At 45.4% G+C, this 17,153-nt stretch overlaps 1 protein-coding gene across 3 annotated transcripts in view; it reads right to left on the bottom strand.

Moving 5' to 3' along the window:
- galnt1 (UDP-N-acetyl-alpha-D-galactosamine:polypeptide N-acetylgalactosaminyltransferase 1) overlaps positions 1 to 17,153 on the bottom strand; it is a 43,845-nt gene that overhangs the window by 18,417 nt on the left and 8,275 nt on the right. Inside the window, exons 1-3 of one of the 3 annotated variants that reach the window (XM_048261684.1) lie at positions 15,487 to 15,578; positions 6,534 to 6,654; positions 2,726 to 2,865 (exon numbers count right to left, since the gene is read on the bottom strand). In XM_048261684.1, coding sequence (XP_048117641.1) covers positions 2,726 to 2,864 — 139 coding nt within the window. In that variant the 5' untranslated portion in view covers position 2,865; positions 6,534 to 6,654; positions 15,487 to 15,578. Of the gene's footprint in view, positions 1 to 1,464; positions 1,965 to 2,725; positions 2,866 to 6,533; positions 6,655 to 15,486; positions 15,579 to 17,153 lie in introns of those variants that run through there. The other 2 variants (XM_048261683.1, XM_048261682.1) reach the window with 2 other exon arrangements.

The following is a 17,153-nucleotide window of genomic DNA, read 5'->3' as shown; positions in this document are numbered from 1 at the left end:
GGGTTTGTGCACATGTGCATAAGACACTGTTAGGATAGAATCCCCTCCTATATTCATATGCAGTTATGATTGTGTGTGTGTGTGTTCGTGTATGTGTGCAATTAAGCAGAGTGTGTGTGTGTGTGTGTGTGTGTGTTTTTTGATTGTAAATTGTACGTGTGTGCAAATGAGAGTGTGTGGTAGATTACTTGTGATTACTCTGAAACACTTACTCTTGATTGCACTTTTCATTTTTAACAACACCGATTTCAAATCCTCCCTCTTGTTTACAGCTGTGTATGCTGTGTGTGTGTGTGTGTGTGTGTGTTTGTGTTTGTATGTGTGTGTGTGCATGTGTGTATTTGTTACAGTGGCTTGCTAAAGTTTTAGGTTTACGTAACTTTCACAATTACAAAAGACACTTATGCATATTTTCCTCATCAGTATTTTCATTGTGAACAGTCATGCTTGTGCCATATGGTGGCTTAGGATTGGTCAAATCCTTCAACCAAAATACGATTACACATCTTGTAAAATGATGATGACTTGGTTGGTGATGATGGGGTTGAATATTTTTTACAAACCCCTATTGTCCGTTTCTGCAATATATAATTGTTGGTGTGTGAGACAGAGACAGAGGGTGTGTGTATGAGTAATTCACACATTATGTTGCCTTAGGCTATGTTTGGCTGCTTGCCAGAAGCGCATGTGTGATGTGTGTCACTGTGTGTGTGTGTGTGTGTGTGTGTGTGTGTGTGTTGTGATGGTGATTTTGATACCATAGATTTAATAGAGACCCAGTCAGACCAATAGTATGAAAAATCAGGAACAGAGTTTATTTACAATGATGCGCATCAAGGGAGAGACAGCATGACTTCACCTAAAGATCCATCAGCTGCTCTAACTAGACAAGGAAATAGTTAGGGTTTAAGTATCCTTCCAGGCTGACGTGAGATGGCGTTGGTCATCCCATCTCACGTGGACTACACTGAATCAGACCCTGATTAGTGGCAGCCTGGCAATCCGGAGCAGATAGCTACTGACGCAGCCATGCAGAACAGTGAAACACAGCAAAGTCATAATATTCCTGCTTATCTCTAAATACAGTCACACAGAGATATACACAGGGACAGTACAGATATCATACAGTCATTACATAGAATCATACTTTTAGTATCAAAGTGACCCACTAATGAGAAATGCAGAACATTAAACCATATATTGGAATATTGGACATAATGTTCTATTCAACTTTCTCTCAGTGTATATGTGTGTGTGACTGTGTGAACCAGGGGAGAGTCTGACCGCTGCGGAGACTGTTCATTGACATTCTGACAGAATCCACTTCTCATCCACTGGCATTCTTCATGACGGCCCTTACCACTCCATGGGATTATGCCACATTTGACACTGAGCAGCGGCCCAACCCAGTGTGTGTGTGTGTGTGTGTGTGTGTGTGTGTGTGTGTGTGTGTGTGAGACTCACACTCTCTCCCAGGTAGTCCTCGCTCCTTCTTGTCATCACACTTGTTGCACTCGCTGAAGTAGAGCAGGATGAACATGTCCAGCATCACCCACACCAGGGATGTGGCTAACACCACCTTACAGTACGCAAACCTCCTCATCCTGAAACACACAAACGTCACACAAGGAGACGTGGAAATAACTAGTAACCAACATCCTCATTGAACAACAGGCAGACAGGCAGACAGACACACACACACACACACATCAATTTCTGTCTGACCCCAGGCCTGCCTGAGGGCCTTGTGGCTAAAGTGATGTAAACCTGGTCCCATAGCATTCCAGGAGAGCCCAACAGGACGGAGACTTCACTCATAAAACATGCTCATGGAAGACACGTGTTACAAACCGTTGCTTGCCAATGCAATAATATTAGTGTGTGTACAGTTTAATAGAAAATAACACACTGTTCTCATTTCTAAAAAAACATTTTGAATCTTTCAAAACAAGTTTGTTTACTTTTGGGCTGATATAGAGTCACTAAGGACAACAAGCACTGTCTCTTCTAAAGTGTCATTATGAGCCATATGGGGCGTGTGATATACACAGCTAAACAGGCAGGCTTACTGGACATTACCCCTGAGGACTCCAGACACACTGTACACATCTCAGTGTGCATCTACACACATCATTTATACATTCTTGAAATGATTACTTAAAGTTGTATGGGCTGAAGAATTCATCCCAAATCAACACAATCTGCTTTTTGATACAGGGTGATTAGACATAAGGTTTCTAATAGGCTGTGTGTGTGTGTCGTGTGTGTACGCAGTAAAAGGTGTGTGTGTGTGTGTGTGTGTGTACACATCTGTGTGGTTTTTGTATGCAGGCAGATCTCATCAGTCATATCAACTTTCCATTACACCTTCAAAGATCTGGTGCATCTGACACACCCTTAAGATCTACACACAGAGTCTCTAGAGCCTAAACAAGATGGCACACCACATCTGTCTTATACCTCAAAGGAGAGGGCAGGCAGAGAAAACTCATGCACAAGAAGTGTATGTGTGTGTGACTGTGTGAACCAGGGAGAGTCTGACCTCTCTGCGGGAGACTGTTCATTGACATTCTGACAGAATCCACTTCTCATCCACTGGCATTCTTCATGACGGCCCTTACCACTCCATGGGATTATGCCACATTTGACACTGAGCAGCGGCCCAACCCAGTGTGTGTGTGTGTGTGTGTGTGTGTGTGTGTGTGTGTGTGTGTGAGAGACTCACACTCTCTCCCAGGTAGTCCTCGCTCCTTCTTGTCATCACACTTGTTGCACTCGCTGAAGTAGAGCAGGATGAACATGTCCAGCATCACCCACACCAGGGATGTGGCTAACACCACCTTACAGTACGCAAACCTCCTCATCCTGAAACACACAAACGTCACACAAGGAGACGTGGAAATAACTAGTAACCAACATCCTCATTGAACAACAGGCAGACAGGCAGACAGACACACACACACACACACATCAATTTCTGTCTGACCCCAGGCCTGCCTGAGGGCCTTGTGGCTAAAGTGATGTAAACCTGGTCCCATAGCATTCCAGGAGAGCCCAACAGGACGGAGACTTCACTCATAAAACATGCTCATGGAAGACACGTGTTACAAACCGTTGCTTGCCAATGCAATAATATTAGTGTGTGTACAGTTTAATAGAAAATAACACACTGTTCTCATTTCTAAAAAAACATTTTGAATCTTTCAAAACAAGTTTGTTTACTTTTGGGCTGATATAGAGTCACTAAGGACAACAAGCACTGTCTCTTCTAAGTGTCATTATGAGCCATATGGGACGTGTGATATACACAGCTAAACAGGCAGGCTTACTGGACATTACCCCAGGACTCCAGACACACTGTACACATCTCAGTGTGCATCTACACACATCATTTATACATTCTTGAAATGATTACTTAAAGCTGTATGGGCTGAAGAATTCATCCCAAATCAACACAATCTGCTTTTTGATACAGGGTGATTAGACATAAGGTTTCTAATAGGCTGTGTGTGTGTGTGCGTGTGTGCGTGTGTGTGTGTGCGTGTGTGTGTGTGTGTGTGTGTGTACACATCTGTGTGGTTTTGTATGCAGGTAGATCTCATCAGTCATATCAACTTTCCATTACACCTTCAAAGATCTGGTGCACGCACACACACGCACGCACACACACACAGAGTCTCTAGAGCCTAAACAAGATGGCACACCACATCTGTCTTATACCTCAAAGGAGAGGGCAGGCAGAGAAAAACTCATGCACAAGAAGTGTATGTGTGTGTGTGTGTGTGTGTGTGTGTGTGTGTGTGCGTGTGTGTGCGTATGTGTGTCTGTGCTGATGAATGGGGACCACAGGGATTTTCACATGCTCAGTATTACTCCATAAACTGCAAGCAAACACATACACACACCAAATGCAAACACATAACCTGGCATGTGCAAATATACACACACAGGTACGTTTAAATAAGGAACTTCAGTTTAAAACAACAAAGGCAACAGTGTGTCTCACTGTGCAGGTGTGTGTGAGCGTGTGTGTGTGTGTGTGTGTCACAGGAAGGAGTTAACTGACGCACGCAATGTATTGTCTGCAAGAACGGCTTTGATTCCATTCTTTCTGGTCACTAGAAACAGGGCTGTAGCAGTGTGTGTGTGAGTGTGTGTGGGTGTGGTATGTGTGTAAGGATGTAGAGGTGTGACAGCCTGTGGGAAACACCAACTGATCAGCATTCAGGCATTACGTTTCCGCTGATCACAAATAGAGTGTGAGAGTCTTGTTAGTTAGTAACATGCTGGGTCATGTTTTGGTCTTTTCCTTTCCAGCAGCTCTAACACTGTGTGTGTGTGTGTGTGTGTGTGTGTGTGTGTGTGTGTGTGTGCGCGTGTGTGTGTGTGCGTGTGTGTGTGCGTGTGTGTGTGTGTGTGTAGGGTCAGGGGGCAGCTGAGGGAAAGCACAGCTCACTGTGATTCACACCCTTCTGCTACCCTGCTCATGCGTTCTCACACACACGCTGCCCTTCACACAGGTGTGATGAAGCGTGGAGTGTGTGTGCATGTGTTGTCCAAACTGGACCCCATCAGTGTTTCTCGTGCCTGTGCTGAAAACACAGGAGTGGACTGGGGTGGGCTGGGGTGGGGTCACTCTCGCTAGCGCTGCGCAGCACAGCACTCCAAACCTCTAGCTGCCCAATTACACGCATGTGTAAAAACTAACGCCTGCAGATATGAATGTTAATACTACACTCAGTCTGATCCTGGTATTAAACACACGCTCAGTGACATTCGCCACTCCTGCCATCTTCTGCAAGACTTGGCCTTCGGAGACGTCCAGCCCTTCCCAACCAACAACCCTGCCGAGTGTGGTGGACCCACTGCACCATGGTAACAACCCTGCCGAGTGTAGTGGACCCACTGCACCATGATAACAACCCTGCCGAGTGTGGTGGACCCACTGCACCATGGACCCACTGCACCCATGGTAACAACCCTGCTGAGTGTAGTGGACCCACTGCACCATGGTAACAACCCTGCCGAGTGTGGTGGACCCACTGCACCCATGGTAACAACCCTGCCGAGTGTGGTGGACCCACTGCACCCATGGTAACAACCCTGCCGAGTGTGGTGGACCCACTGCACCCGTGGTAGCCTGGCTGCCCTTCTCTTAAGACATTTCCTGTTGGCTAAAAGGCCCGGCAATGTGCTGATTACAGAACCCGCAGGGAACAGGTTTCATAAGAACATTATGCAGACAACGGAGCTACCAGAAAGCAAAGCTTAATATCCAAAATGTATTCAAGCAGCTTTAGCGTGAACAGGCTCCTCTGCTGAAATCCCTGTGCTATACACCACATTCCTCACCTGTCTAATGGTTTGAAGCAGCTTTATGAGAGTGTTACATCTGGTGAACCCACCCCCCGACACACACACACACACTCACACACACACATGTTATATTCAGGATGACAAACGCTACTGCTGGCCTCGGCCTCAGGATGTTTCTGTACATCAAAGCCAGCTTACACCACACAGACACACACACACACACACACACACACACACACACACACGTGCACACACATCTCTGAGGAATTAAATAAACCAGTGGGCTACACATTAACAGCTGACTGCCTTGTTCTGTAAGGGTTACGCTCAGAGTGCCGTGGTTTTTCTATTTCACTCACTTCTTCCCATGGAAAATGGCACGCACACACACACACACACACACACACACACACACACACACACACGTGTCTGTGTATTTCTGTAATTATAATGGTGAGGAGTGGAGTTGTGGTGACACAATCAGCACAACACACTTCCTGTGGAGAAAGCTCACTCAATCATAGTCCATACAGATTTGAAAGCAGGCACAAATTACAAACAAAAAACACACACATACACACATGTATGCACAAATACAAACTAACACACACACGCATGCACTCACGTATATACTCAGCACAGCAGAGGAATTACACATACACACAGTACACATTACAATAGACTCAAACAAGACACATTTGGATCAATCCTTCTCCAATGTGCGCGGACGCACATGTGCGCGTGCACACACACACACACACACACACAGGACAGAAATAGAGTTAAAGTCAGTAGAGGAAATCCTCAAGGTTCTGCACCAAAGAGAGGAAGCTGGGCTACAACATGCTCCTCTTACAATCACCTCCCCCATCTGTGTCTCTCTCCGTCTCTCTCTCTGTCCCTCTCTCTCTCACCTCCTCATCCTACCCTCACTCACTCTCCCCCATCTCCCTCTGTTCTGCTACCTCTCTCCTCCTCTCTTCTTTAGAAGTGCACTGAGCTGTTGAAGGCTTCAGATGGTGTCACTCCTATTTCTGGGGCCGCTGTCCAACTGCTGCCTGTCATGGCTCACTAGCTTCCTGCTCTTGTTCTTCCATGCCTGAAGTTCACACACACACAAACACACACACACACACACAATACAGTTCAACAAACACCTCCACATGTGACTCACACTCACTCCTCACAATAAGGATCATACGTCAAGGGTCCCTTACGTGCTCAGGTGAGTATGGGGTGGGCGGAGCAAACTGGTCTCCCGTCCAATCACGGGGGAGCTCCAGCTGACAGGAGGAGCTCGAGCGATCCCACTTCTGAGGCCTTAGTTCGACATGCCCCCTGTAAACACACAAACACCCACACATTTTAGCAACAGCGTCTATCTTTAGCCTCTTCTCTTCTCGGCAATTCTTCATCATGTGCACTTCTTTGAGGAATGATGATGATGACTAAGATGATGATGATGATAATGATGGCATGTGTGTGTGATTAGTATTCTTTAGGTGTAACAGCATGAGAAATGTGTGTGGGAGTACACCAATCAGCCCAAGTGTGACAAGAGATCACTGTGAATGCATGTCTGTGTGTATCGTTTGAGTGTGTGTGTGTGTGTGTGTGTGTCTGGTTGCCTGGTCACTGATCTGTCAGCTCTTCACAGTTTGAGTGTAATAATGCCTCTTACAGACAGCTTGTGGATTAAAATAGGGGAACATCTTTGAAGTTCAACCGCAATAAACCAATGGGCCCTCAAAAACGATGCAAACACACACAAACACACACACAGACACACACACACAGACACACCAACCCTTCCAAATAAACAGCAGTGGGACCCTTAGTGTAAAGTTTATTCAGTGAGGTAAACAGGAGTCCGGTGAATCTGGCGGATTTAATCCTCCCGCTGAGAGTGGCCAGCTCGCATTAGCTCCGTTCCCAAGCACCATGGGGACAGCCCGGCGGCCGGTGAGCTGGGGACCAATTAAACGCCTCTGCATGAGTCGCGCCGGTCGCCAAGGAAACTGCCGAGAGAGACACCTCTGATCTCTTGAGCCGCGAGGGAGAGAGGGGTAATGGCGCGGCGGCGGAGTGGAGGGGTCACTGCTGACGTCCCCATATGAGGCTCTATGAGAGAGAGAGTGTGTGTGCACAGGTCCACTGCAGATCAGGAACCTTCACTGAGAGGACCTCCTGCAAAAACTTACCACGTTCTCTGCCATAAAGAGGACGCATGGGCGTCGAAATGTTAGTCGGTTTGCACTAGGCTAATAAAAATAACTTAAAGCGCTGTGTGCTCCGGTCCTGCTCCTTGGTTCTAGTTAGACCTTGGGTCTCCTCTTTTTACATCATAAGATTATGCTCATCTACTCCTTCACATTATAGACTAGTTCAAACAGATCTTTGCTTGCTTATAGAGATAAATATGTTGTCGGTATACTGCAGCCTACCGATCAGATTAAGTAGGACAGGATGTGGTTATTCATAGGCATACCCGTCATCATGAGCTGTAACTCGAGACAACCTTCTCCAATCTTAGTACTCTATACTAATCACATAAGCAACAATAGCCACACCATAAGAAATATAACCCAGGTATCATGCAGTTATTAATGTATTCTGATATACATTATGGACTTCAGATAAGCATATAAAGAGATCTACTGGTTGTAAATGTAGTGTAGTGTTGTGGAGGTGGTCACTGGCACTACAGTATCTGGCATCAGGGCCGACGCACAAATGAAAGAGAACTTAATATAATAAGGCTTTCGTGTGAGACCGTTACAGTGTCTCAAAAGCAAAAGCATTCTGGATTAACTGTGAACTACAGAGAGATGATTCTGATGACACAAAGTGTTTATCACTAAAATGGAAGACTTGTGTGGACACATGTTTTGGCAATCATGGTGCCAAGCGATGTTGACAGCATGTGCCCACTGTATCAGCATGTGCCCACTGTGCCCACTGTATCAGCATGTGCTCACTGTAACAGCATGTGCCCACTGTATCAGCATGTGCCCACTGTATCAGCATGTGCCCACTGTGCCCACTGTATCAGCATGTGCCCACTGTATCAGCATGTTCCCACTGGAACAGCATGTGCCCACTGGAACAACATGGGCACCCGGAGCTCCTCACCTCTCTCTCCAGATGGCAATCCAGCGCTACTCCCCCTCAGCAGGGCAGGGACGCTCACTGGGGCGGCTGCTTTTAGCTCTCGCCAAACATTACTGAACAGCCATCAAGCAAACCCTCCAGCACTGGAAATACGCACCAACCAAACACACAGTTACAGGCACACACTAAGGAACACACATACACACACGTGTACACACACACACACACACACCTGACCCGTCCCATTTCCAAGCGCTCCGCTGGGAGAGCCCCACGTGCGCAGGTGTGACGTCAGAGACACGGTCGGGGCAGGTGACCTCCGCGTGGAGGGAAAGAGATGTTCACCAGCGTGTCACTCAGCAGGGCCAGTGCTCACTTCCTCACGCTGGCCGACCCTAACTAGGCCACAGACTTCACTCATCCCGCTGGCGCCGACAAACACACACACACACACACACACACTTCAGCTCATACAGACACATTTTTATAGACACACACTTTATGAGCAGGCAAAAGCACATAAAGACACCGACTGAAGCTACTCACACACACACACACACACACACACACACACACACACACACACACAGTTACAGTACTGTCAGTGTAGTGGTTTCCACTGTGAAAAAACTGCAATGCTTAAAAGTCTGAATGTGTACAGTATGTGTATGCTGATACTTTCTCTGAGTAGGCCTCGGTCTTTTGTTAATTCGTGGCAAGACCCGCCTAGATGATCAGAACATGCAAATAAGCTTATAAAAAGGGCTAGTTACAGTCAGAGTGACAAAGTGTTCTAAAGTGTACAGTAATCTTGGGGAGCACTACCTTGTAACTCCATATGCATTTTCATTCATTGATAACCAAAAATACTCTCTGCACCTTAATGTATAAGCCTACCAAACACACACACACGCATGCAGTCATGCGAGGAGTATACTACCTTCAATCTTCCTCATGTGATATTATGAGGGATGTGACATTATGAGGGCACTGAACTAATTATGGAGTAAAGCTCAGTTTGAGGACGTTTCGGTGTGTGTGTGTGTATATATATATATATATATATATATATATATATATATATATATATGTGTGTCTCAAACTCTGGAAAGGTCACAGTGTTCAGGACACACACACAGCAGCAACATGTGTGTAGCATATGAGCATGTCGCTAACAGCATGACACATTAGCTGCTCACGCATGCTTACCCAGTCCAGTCCAGTCCCTCAGGGTGGGGTGAGACAGGGGCTGGGCAAATGTTGGGTTTGGGTGCGTTAAAACACAAACTACGTCACCAGCTAATTTGAGGGGAATAACTATGTCCAATTGGCTGGAGTCCTCCACCCTGCCTGACACACAGACACACACACACACACAGACACACGAAGATGACGCATGTCTTCCAGACACACACATTTAAAGGAGTTAATGTCTCATATATAAAGTGTATATGGTTCAATAAACTACACACACATGGTTTACACAGATCCACCCATAACAACCCAAATCAGGCAGATTCACTCTCAACTCACCAAATACACACAGAGAAACAGACAACAACAAACAGTATGAGAGAGTGACAGAGAGAAAGATAGATGAGATGGGAAGATGGAGAGAGAGAGCGAGAGACTGAAGAACATTCCAGCATCATTCTTTCTCTGTGGTTGCAGGCTGAGATGAACCTAATGGAATCCCAGTGATCCCACTCACTGCCTAGTTAACCAGCAGGCCACCCTCCACCCACACAGCCACAGGGCTGCGCAGTAAACACGCTCTAACAGAGCCTGGCCCAAGCTCTGCTGCACCTCTACTCCTCTTCCTCCACTGCTCCTCTTTCCGTAGAACTACTTCACTGTGCAGGACTAAACAAGGCTAGTCCACGAAGACACAAGTTTACACACACACACACACACACACACACACACACACTTCATCGCAAATCAATACACTTCAACAGAAGAACTCTAAAGAGGATAACAGAAAAAAAAAAAAACACTTGCTGATGTGGCAACAACTCATGTAAACACACACGCACCTCCCACAGACACAAACAATCCAATGAAATTCACTTCGAATCACTTCATTTCTATGCCAGCTGGGAAGACTTGAAGTTAGAAACCCATGAATCTCTCTCTCCAGTCGAGAACATACTTATTGTATCGGGGGCTCCTTTTTACCCACAATGCATCTGTGCATGACATCATAGCTCAGTGTCCTCTCTACATGTTTTTCCATTCTGCCTCTTCAACGCAATTCCAGTCATAAATCTGAAGCGCGCATACACACACACACACACACACACACACACACACACACACACACACACACACACACACACACACACACACACACACACACACACACACACACACAAACACACACACACACACACACACACACACAAAAGTGAGGGAAAGGGAAAGGGAGAGAAAGAGAAAGAGAGAGAGGGAGAGTGCGCAAGTGCAGCCTAAATCCTAAGTCTCTTTCTCTGTAGCCTGTAGGTTTTTGCATAATACGCAAAAAAACACCTCCTGTCTGGACAGATGTGGCCAACTCCCTGACAAACTCTTTTCACCCTCTCTCCCCCAGTCACTGGCTCGCTCACACACACACACACACACACTTGCTCTCACACACACACACAGGTTACACCTCAGACAGCTGTTCACTGACTCAGACCACAGGAAAGGAAAAATGGCGTTCACTTCACCAACCCACCAGTCAGCACTGCACTTGTCTCCCTCACAACTGTCAAAGTGCAAGAGACCAGGCCAACTGAGAACTGTGTGAGGTGTGTGTGCGTGTGTGTGTGCGTGTGTGTGTGCGTGTGTATCAGGGCTTAAATTTCACTGCGGGATTGCGGGTATTGCGCATAATTTGTTCAAGTCCCGCAACTCTAGCCATCATAATGCGAGAAATTCCCGCATACACTTTTACAGCCTGTCTGATGACGTTAATATAGCCTAATCATTAAGTGGCGTGAATGCGATGCTATTGACCGGACTGATCAACTGATGAACATAGCCTCATGCAGACGCACACACACACGGAGAGAGAGAGAGAGAGAACCACTTTGCGCTTATGCAAATAGGCTACGCTACCATGGCAAACTTTTACATCTGGAAAGAGCTCCTTGGTAACTATCCTGCTAGCTCAGGTCACGTCAACACTTGATCCCAGAAAGATTGTCTTCGACATGTCAACATTTATTGTATCTAATGACATAGAAAACATAATGATTTGCATACACATACCACACTATGCACAACTTTTATTCACTAGCGACTACAGCCTAAAACCGTCAGGTTGAAGGGGGGCTAATTACTCCATAGAATTACTCTCAGGTATTTTCTTAAAGTGACAGGCACTCAATTACACCTACTCATCACCAATGAGCACTCAATTGGACCTACACACCACATTAAAGATATGCCTAAGTGTTATAGGTTAAATGTCAATATGAGGCATTCAAATTACTAAATATGTTTAGCTAGCTTTAGTAATTACTAGTAAAATGCTATACTTTAAAAAATGCATTATTAAATAAATACACTCTATATGAATTCAAAAATATATGATAGAAACATATCACATAAGCTATCATTTTCAGTGTGTGTTTGTGTGTGTGGAGAGAGTCAAGCAGAATCTAGGATGTCCACTGTTGTGAATGATCCCACTACAGTATATATTACTGATGACGCCAGGGTGGTGGGGGGCCCCAAAATCAAACACTTTTTTTTAAAAAGTATCCGAAGTATTGAAATCGCAATTCTTGACTTGGTATCAGAATCGACCCCCCCCCCCCAAATTGTGTAAATCCCCCCTACATGAATAACCTAAGGGGGGAATTCCCCCCCATTTTGAAAAATGAATTTTAAGCCCTGTGTATGATAATGAGGTAAAACCAATCTTAGCAAAATCAGGATATTCTATTGCAAAACTGACAGAATAATTACTTCCTTGCCATTTAGTCAGTGATGGCGAAGTTGTTATGAAAGAATCTTGTTTAAAAAATAAACAAAACAAAACACTCTCACATACACAGCAGCACAGTGCACAGTAGCTACACCAGACGTGACAGTGGGGCGTACGTTCGAAAAAAATAGACCATTCATCTAAAATGGATTTTACGCGTCGGGAACGGAACGCTTCAGTTACGCGCCTGGTGTAGCTCATACCTCAGAACCCAAACACACAAAACACAGCCAAACACAGAATTCATACCCCTTGGATATTTCCCCTTTTATTGCTTTAATAAATGGAATCTTTGTCAATTTAATTTGGCCTTTTTTACAATAGTTTACAAAAATCCCCTCTTTAATGTCAAAGTAAAAATTTCTACAAAGTAATGTTAATTAATTAAAAAATATATACCGGTAATGCAAAATAAGCGATTGCATAACTATTCATCCCCCTTAAAGTGGGGGATAAATCAACAGTGGTCCTGCCAGTTGGTGCTAATAGTCTCACAATTAGTGAAATGAGGATGCCCTGAATGCAGTGAATGTGTATAGTAATATATCTGGAAGGTCTAGTAACTGGTCAATCAGTATTCCTGGCTATAATTCCACCAGGAAGACAAAAGAACAGTCCAAACAACTCAGAGAAAGGTTTATTGAAAAGCTTAAGTGAGGGGATCGATGCAAGAAAAATTTCAAGCACTGAACATCCTCTGGAGTTCAGTGAAATCCATTATTAAGAAATGTAAGGAATATGGCAAATGTGCAAATCTGCCTAGTGCAAGCCGTCACCACAAACTGAGGGACTGTTCAATAAGAATAATGGTGGGGGAGGCCACCAAGGCACCTATGATAACTCTGAAGAAGTTAAAAGCTTCAGCTCTGTGATGCTGAGAAACTATGCGTTCAACAACTTCTGTCCAAGTTCATCACCAGTCAAAGCTCTGTGGGTGAGTGGCAAAGCTCTTATTAAATCTTGACTAAATTTCGCCCAAACATGTGGGAGAATCCAAGGTCAAATGGAAAAAGGTTCTTTGGTCTGATGAGACCAAATTGAGCTTTTTGGCCATCAGACTAGATGCTATGTTTGGTGGACATCAAGCACTGCACATCACCAAAAACGCCCCATGGTGAAGCATGGTGGTGGTAGCCTCATGCTGTGGGGATACTTCTCGACAGCAGGCCCTGGAAGGCTTGTAAAGGTAAAAGTAATATTAATCCAGCAAAATATATGAAAATCCTCAAGGACAATCTGATTCAGTCTGCAAGAGAACTACTTGGGTAGATTTACTTTGCAGCAAGACAATGAGCTGAAGCATAGAGCGGAAAACTACACAGAAATGGTTTAAAGACAGCAAGGTGAATGTTCTGGAGTGGTCGAGCCCAGACCTCAATCCTATAGAAAATCTGTGGCTGAACTTGACAAGGTCTGTTCACACCTGATCCCCTTCCAATCTGACAAAGATTGAGCAGTTTGGCAAATGGAGTAAAATTGCAGTATCTACATGTAGCCTAATTGAGACCTATCCACGCAAGCTCCATGCCGTAATTGCGGCCAAAGGTGCATCTACTTTGATATGAATATTTATGCAATCACTTATTTTGCATTATATATTTTTAATTAATTAACATTACTTTGTAGAAATTTGCTTTCACTTTGACATTAAAGAGGGGATTTTTGTAAATTAGCATTAAAAAGGGCAAATTAAATTGACAAATATTCCATTTATTACAGCAATAAAAGGGGAAATATCCAAGGGGTATGAATACTTTTGCAAGCCACTGTATCAATGAGTCTTCCCATGTGTGTGTTTATTTCTGAACATGTCTGTAACTTTTTGCATGTGTATCTATGCTGTGTGTGTGTGTGTGTGTGTGTGTGTGTGTGTAATTGGCTCTCTGAGCTGTTGCAGAAGTCAACAGGAGCTGTGCACACAGACAGATGAGGTTGAGTGTAGCAGCATGGTGTGAGGCCTGTGGTTAGGCGTGCAGAGTGCTGCATCATGGGTAGGTGACCACACTGAAACCTAAGGAACGCTTCTTGTCTCATCCTGCAGTCAGAAACCCACACACACAACCCTATAGAGCTTCCCTTAACAGACACAAACACAACCCTAAACACAACCCTATACAGCTTCCCTTAACACACACAAACACAACCCTATACAGCTTCCCTTAACACACACAAAACACAACCCTATACAGCTTCCCTTAACACACACAAACACAACCCTATACAGCTTCCCTTAACACACACAAACACAACCCTATATAGCTTCCCTTAACAGACACAAACACAACCCTAAACACAACCCTATACAGCTTCCCTTAACAGACACAAGCACAACCCTAAACACAACCCTAAACACAACCCTACACAGCTTCCCTTAACACACACAAACACAACCCTAAACACAACCCTATACAGTACAGCTTCCCTTAACAGACACAAACACAACCCTATACAGGTTCCCTTAACACACACAAAACACACACACACACACACACTATACAGCTTTCCTTAACCTTCCACACAACGAGAGAGAGAGAGGGAGGGAGAGAGAGAGAGATAAAAGGAAGTAGGATCAAATACCAATTGTGGTGTAAATGTGTGGGGCTGTAAGGAAGCGTATAAATATCTTCATTAAGCATTCAATGCTGCCAGGCCAAGAGTTTCAAATGGACCACTACCGACTGACCACACACACACAGGCTCTGAAAAGGCATCAATTAAACAGCTACATCAATACTTCATTTAAAACCTCTTGGTGAAACACAGATGCGTGCATGGACACAGACACACGGACTGACACACACACACACAGAGTTGTATGGAAATACTTATGGAGGGAAGGCATCTGTTGGTGGTGGTGTGATCAATAATCTATTCAATTCACATTCACTTTTAATTACACACTCCCACAGAGGCCAATGAAAGACAGAGAGAGAGGAGGATGGCTGAGGAAGCAGAAAGCCAGAAAGCAAAAGTCTTTCATTCCAGTATCTATCGAACACCACAAGCGTTTGTTTTATCTCGCAACACCCAAAAACAAAGCTGATTATAACGGTGCAAAACTAACTTCAGATCAAACTACTTACAGGGTTGTATGATCATTTCATTAATGCAGACACACACACACATACACACACACACACAGATAGATACGTCTCTCTCAAGCACACACACACACACAGCTCTGTGATGATGACCCAGTTCAGCAGATTAAACTACTTGAGCCATACAGAGGGACAGCTTAACTCACAAACACCAACACACACACACCCACACAGCCACACAGCCATACGCCTGCACACACACACACCCACACAGCCATACGCCTGCACCCACACACCCACACACACATACGCCTGCACCCACACACACCCACACAGCCATACGCCTGCACCCACACACACCCACACACCCATACGCCTGCACACTCCGAGTCTCATTCATTCTCTCACTGCTGCTCCCTCTCTTTCACTCAGCCACACTTTCTGTCCCTTTCTCTCTCCTCCCCAGCACACACAATAGAGCCTCTGTGTGGAGTGGCCAGTCCAGCTGCAAGAGACAGATACGGCCACGGGGGGGTGGGGGCTTCACCCCACTGGGCCACCGATACAGGCAAGTGCCCCTCTTTGCTGTGTGTGTGTGTTGGGGGTTGGAGTGATAGATAACCGAATTCCTTGGCTATCTACGTGTCAGGAAGCAGAGCCTCTGCACCAGGAAGTTGTGTCTGTATTCATACTGCTACTGACTTCATCTTCACCCCCCCACACACAAAAATACCTGCATTCTGCCCCTCTCACTCTCCAACATAAATACACATCATAAATATACACGCTATCGAAATCTTTCACCGCCCCAATGCATGGGCCTGCTGTCTTGCACTCTTATATCATTTACTCTATCACTCATTCCACTGAGGCACTTCAGTCTCACTTGCTCTCTTGACCATACATACATACACACACACACACACACACACACACACACACACACACACACACACAGACAGACAGACAGACAGACAGACAGACAGACAGAGACACGCGCTGCATGAGAGAAAGGGAATGATTTGGCGAGGCTGGGAGAAATGAACTAACAGTATTACTCCCCAAAGCCTGACTGACAAGTCCAGAAAAATGTAACATTTAAATCTCACACACACACACACACACACACACAGGGCAATGAGGCTCGGAATGCTTCAACTCTCTGCGTTTTTAAATCCAGACTAATCCTCACAGGCTGGAGAGAGAGAGAGAGAGAGAGAGAGAGAGAGAGAGAGAGAGAGAGAGAGAGAGAGAGATGGAGTGGCGGAGGGAGAGAGAGGGGAGTGTAAAGAGAGAGACAGCGAGAGAGGGGAGAGGGATGGAGAGGGGACTTTTGTGGAGATGTTGGGGACTGATCCGCTGGACTCCTATAAATCCTGCTGAATCCTCCAAGGCTTTCCTGGCCATCACACACACACACACACACACAGTCCTGCAGTCCCTATCTCTCTGCCTCTCACCACCAGCTTCCCAAGTCAGTGGGGTAGCGGAGTAACACATGAGAAGTCAGCCTTTCCTGTCTTTCTCTACAGTGTGCCTGTCTTTTATCAAACACCATTTTACACGTCAGAATGGTGTGGGTGTGTGTGTGTGTGTGTGTGTGTGTCCGCGCCTGCGTGTGTGTGTGCTGAGAGCTGTGATGGTGCAGGGTTGAACTGAATTGGACCCTCAGGAAAGACTCTTGGTTATCTTGCCTCTCGCTAGGCTAG

This window comes from Alosa alosa, chromosome 13 (genome assembly GCF_017589495.1).
Source record: "Alosa alosa isolate M-15738 ecotype Scorff River chromosome 13, AALO_Geno_1.1, whole genome shotgun sequence".
NCBI lineage: Eukaryota > Metazoa > Chordata > Actinopteri > Clupeiformes > Clupeidae > Alosa > Alosa alosa.
This window is presented reverse-complemented; position numbering and strand designations above follow the sequence as displayed.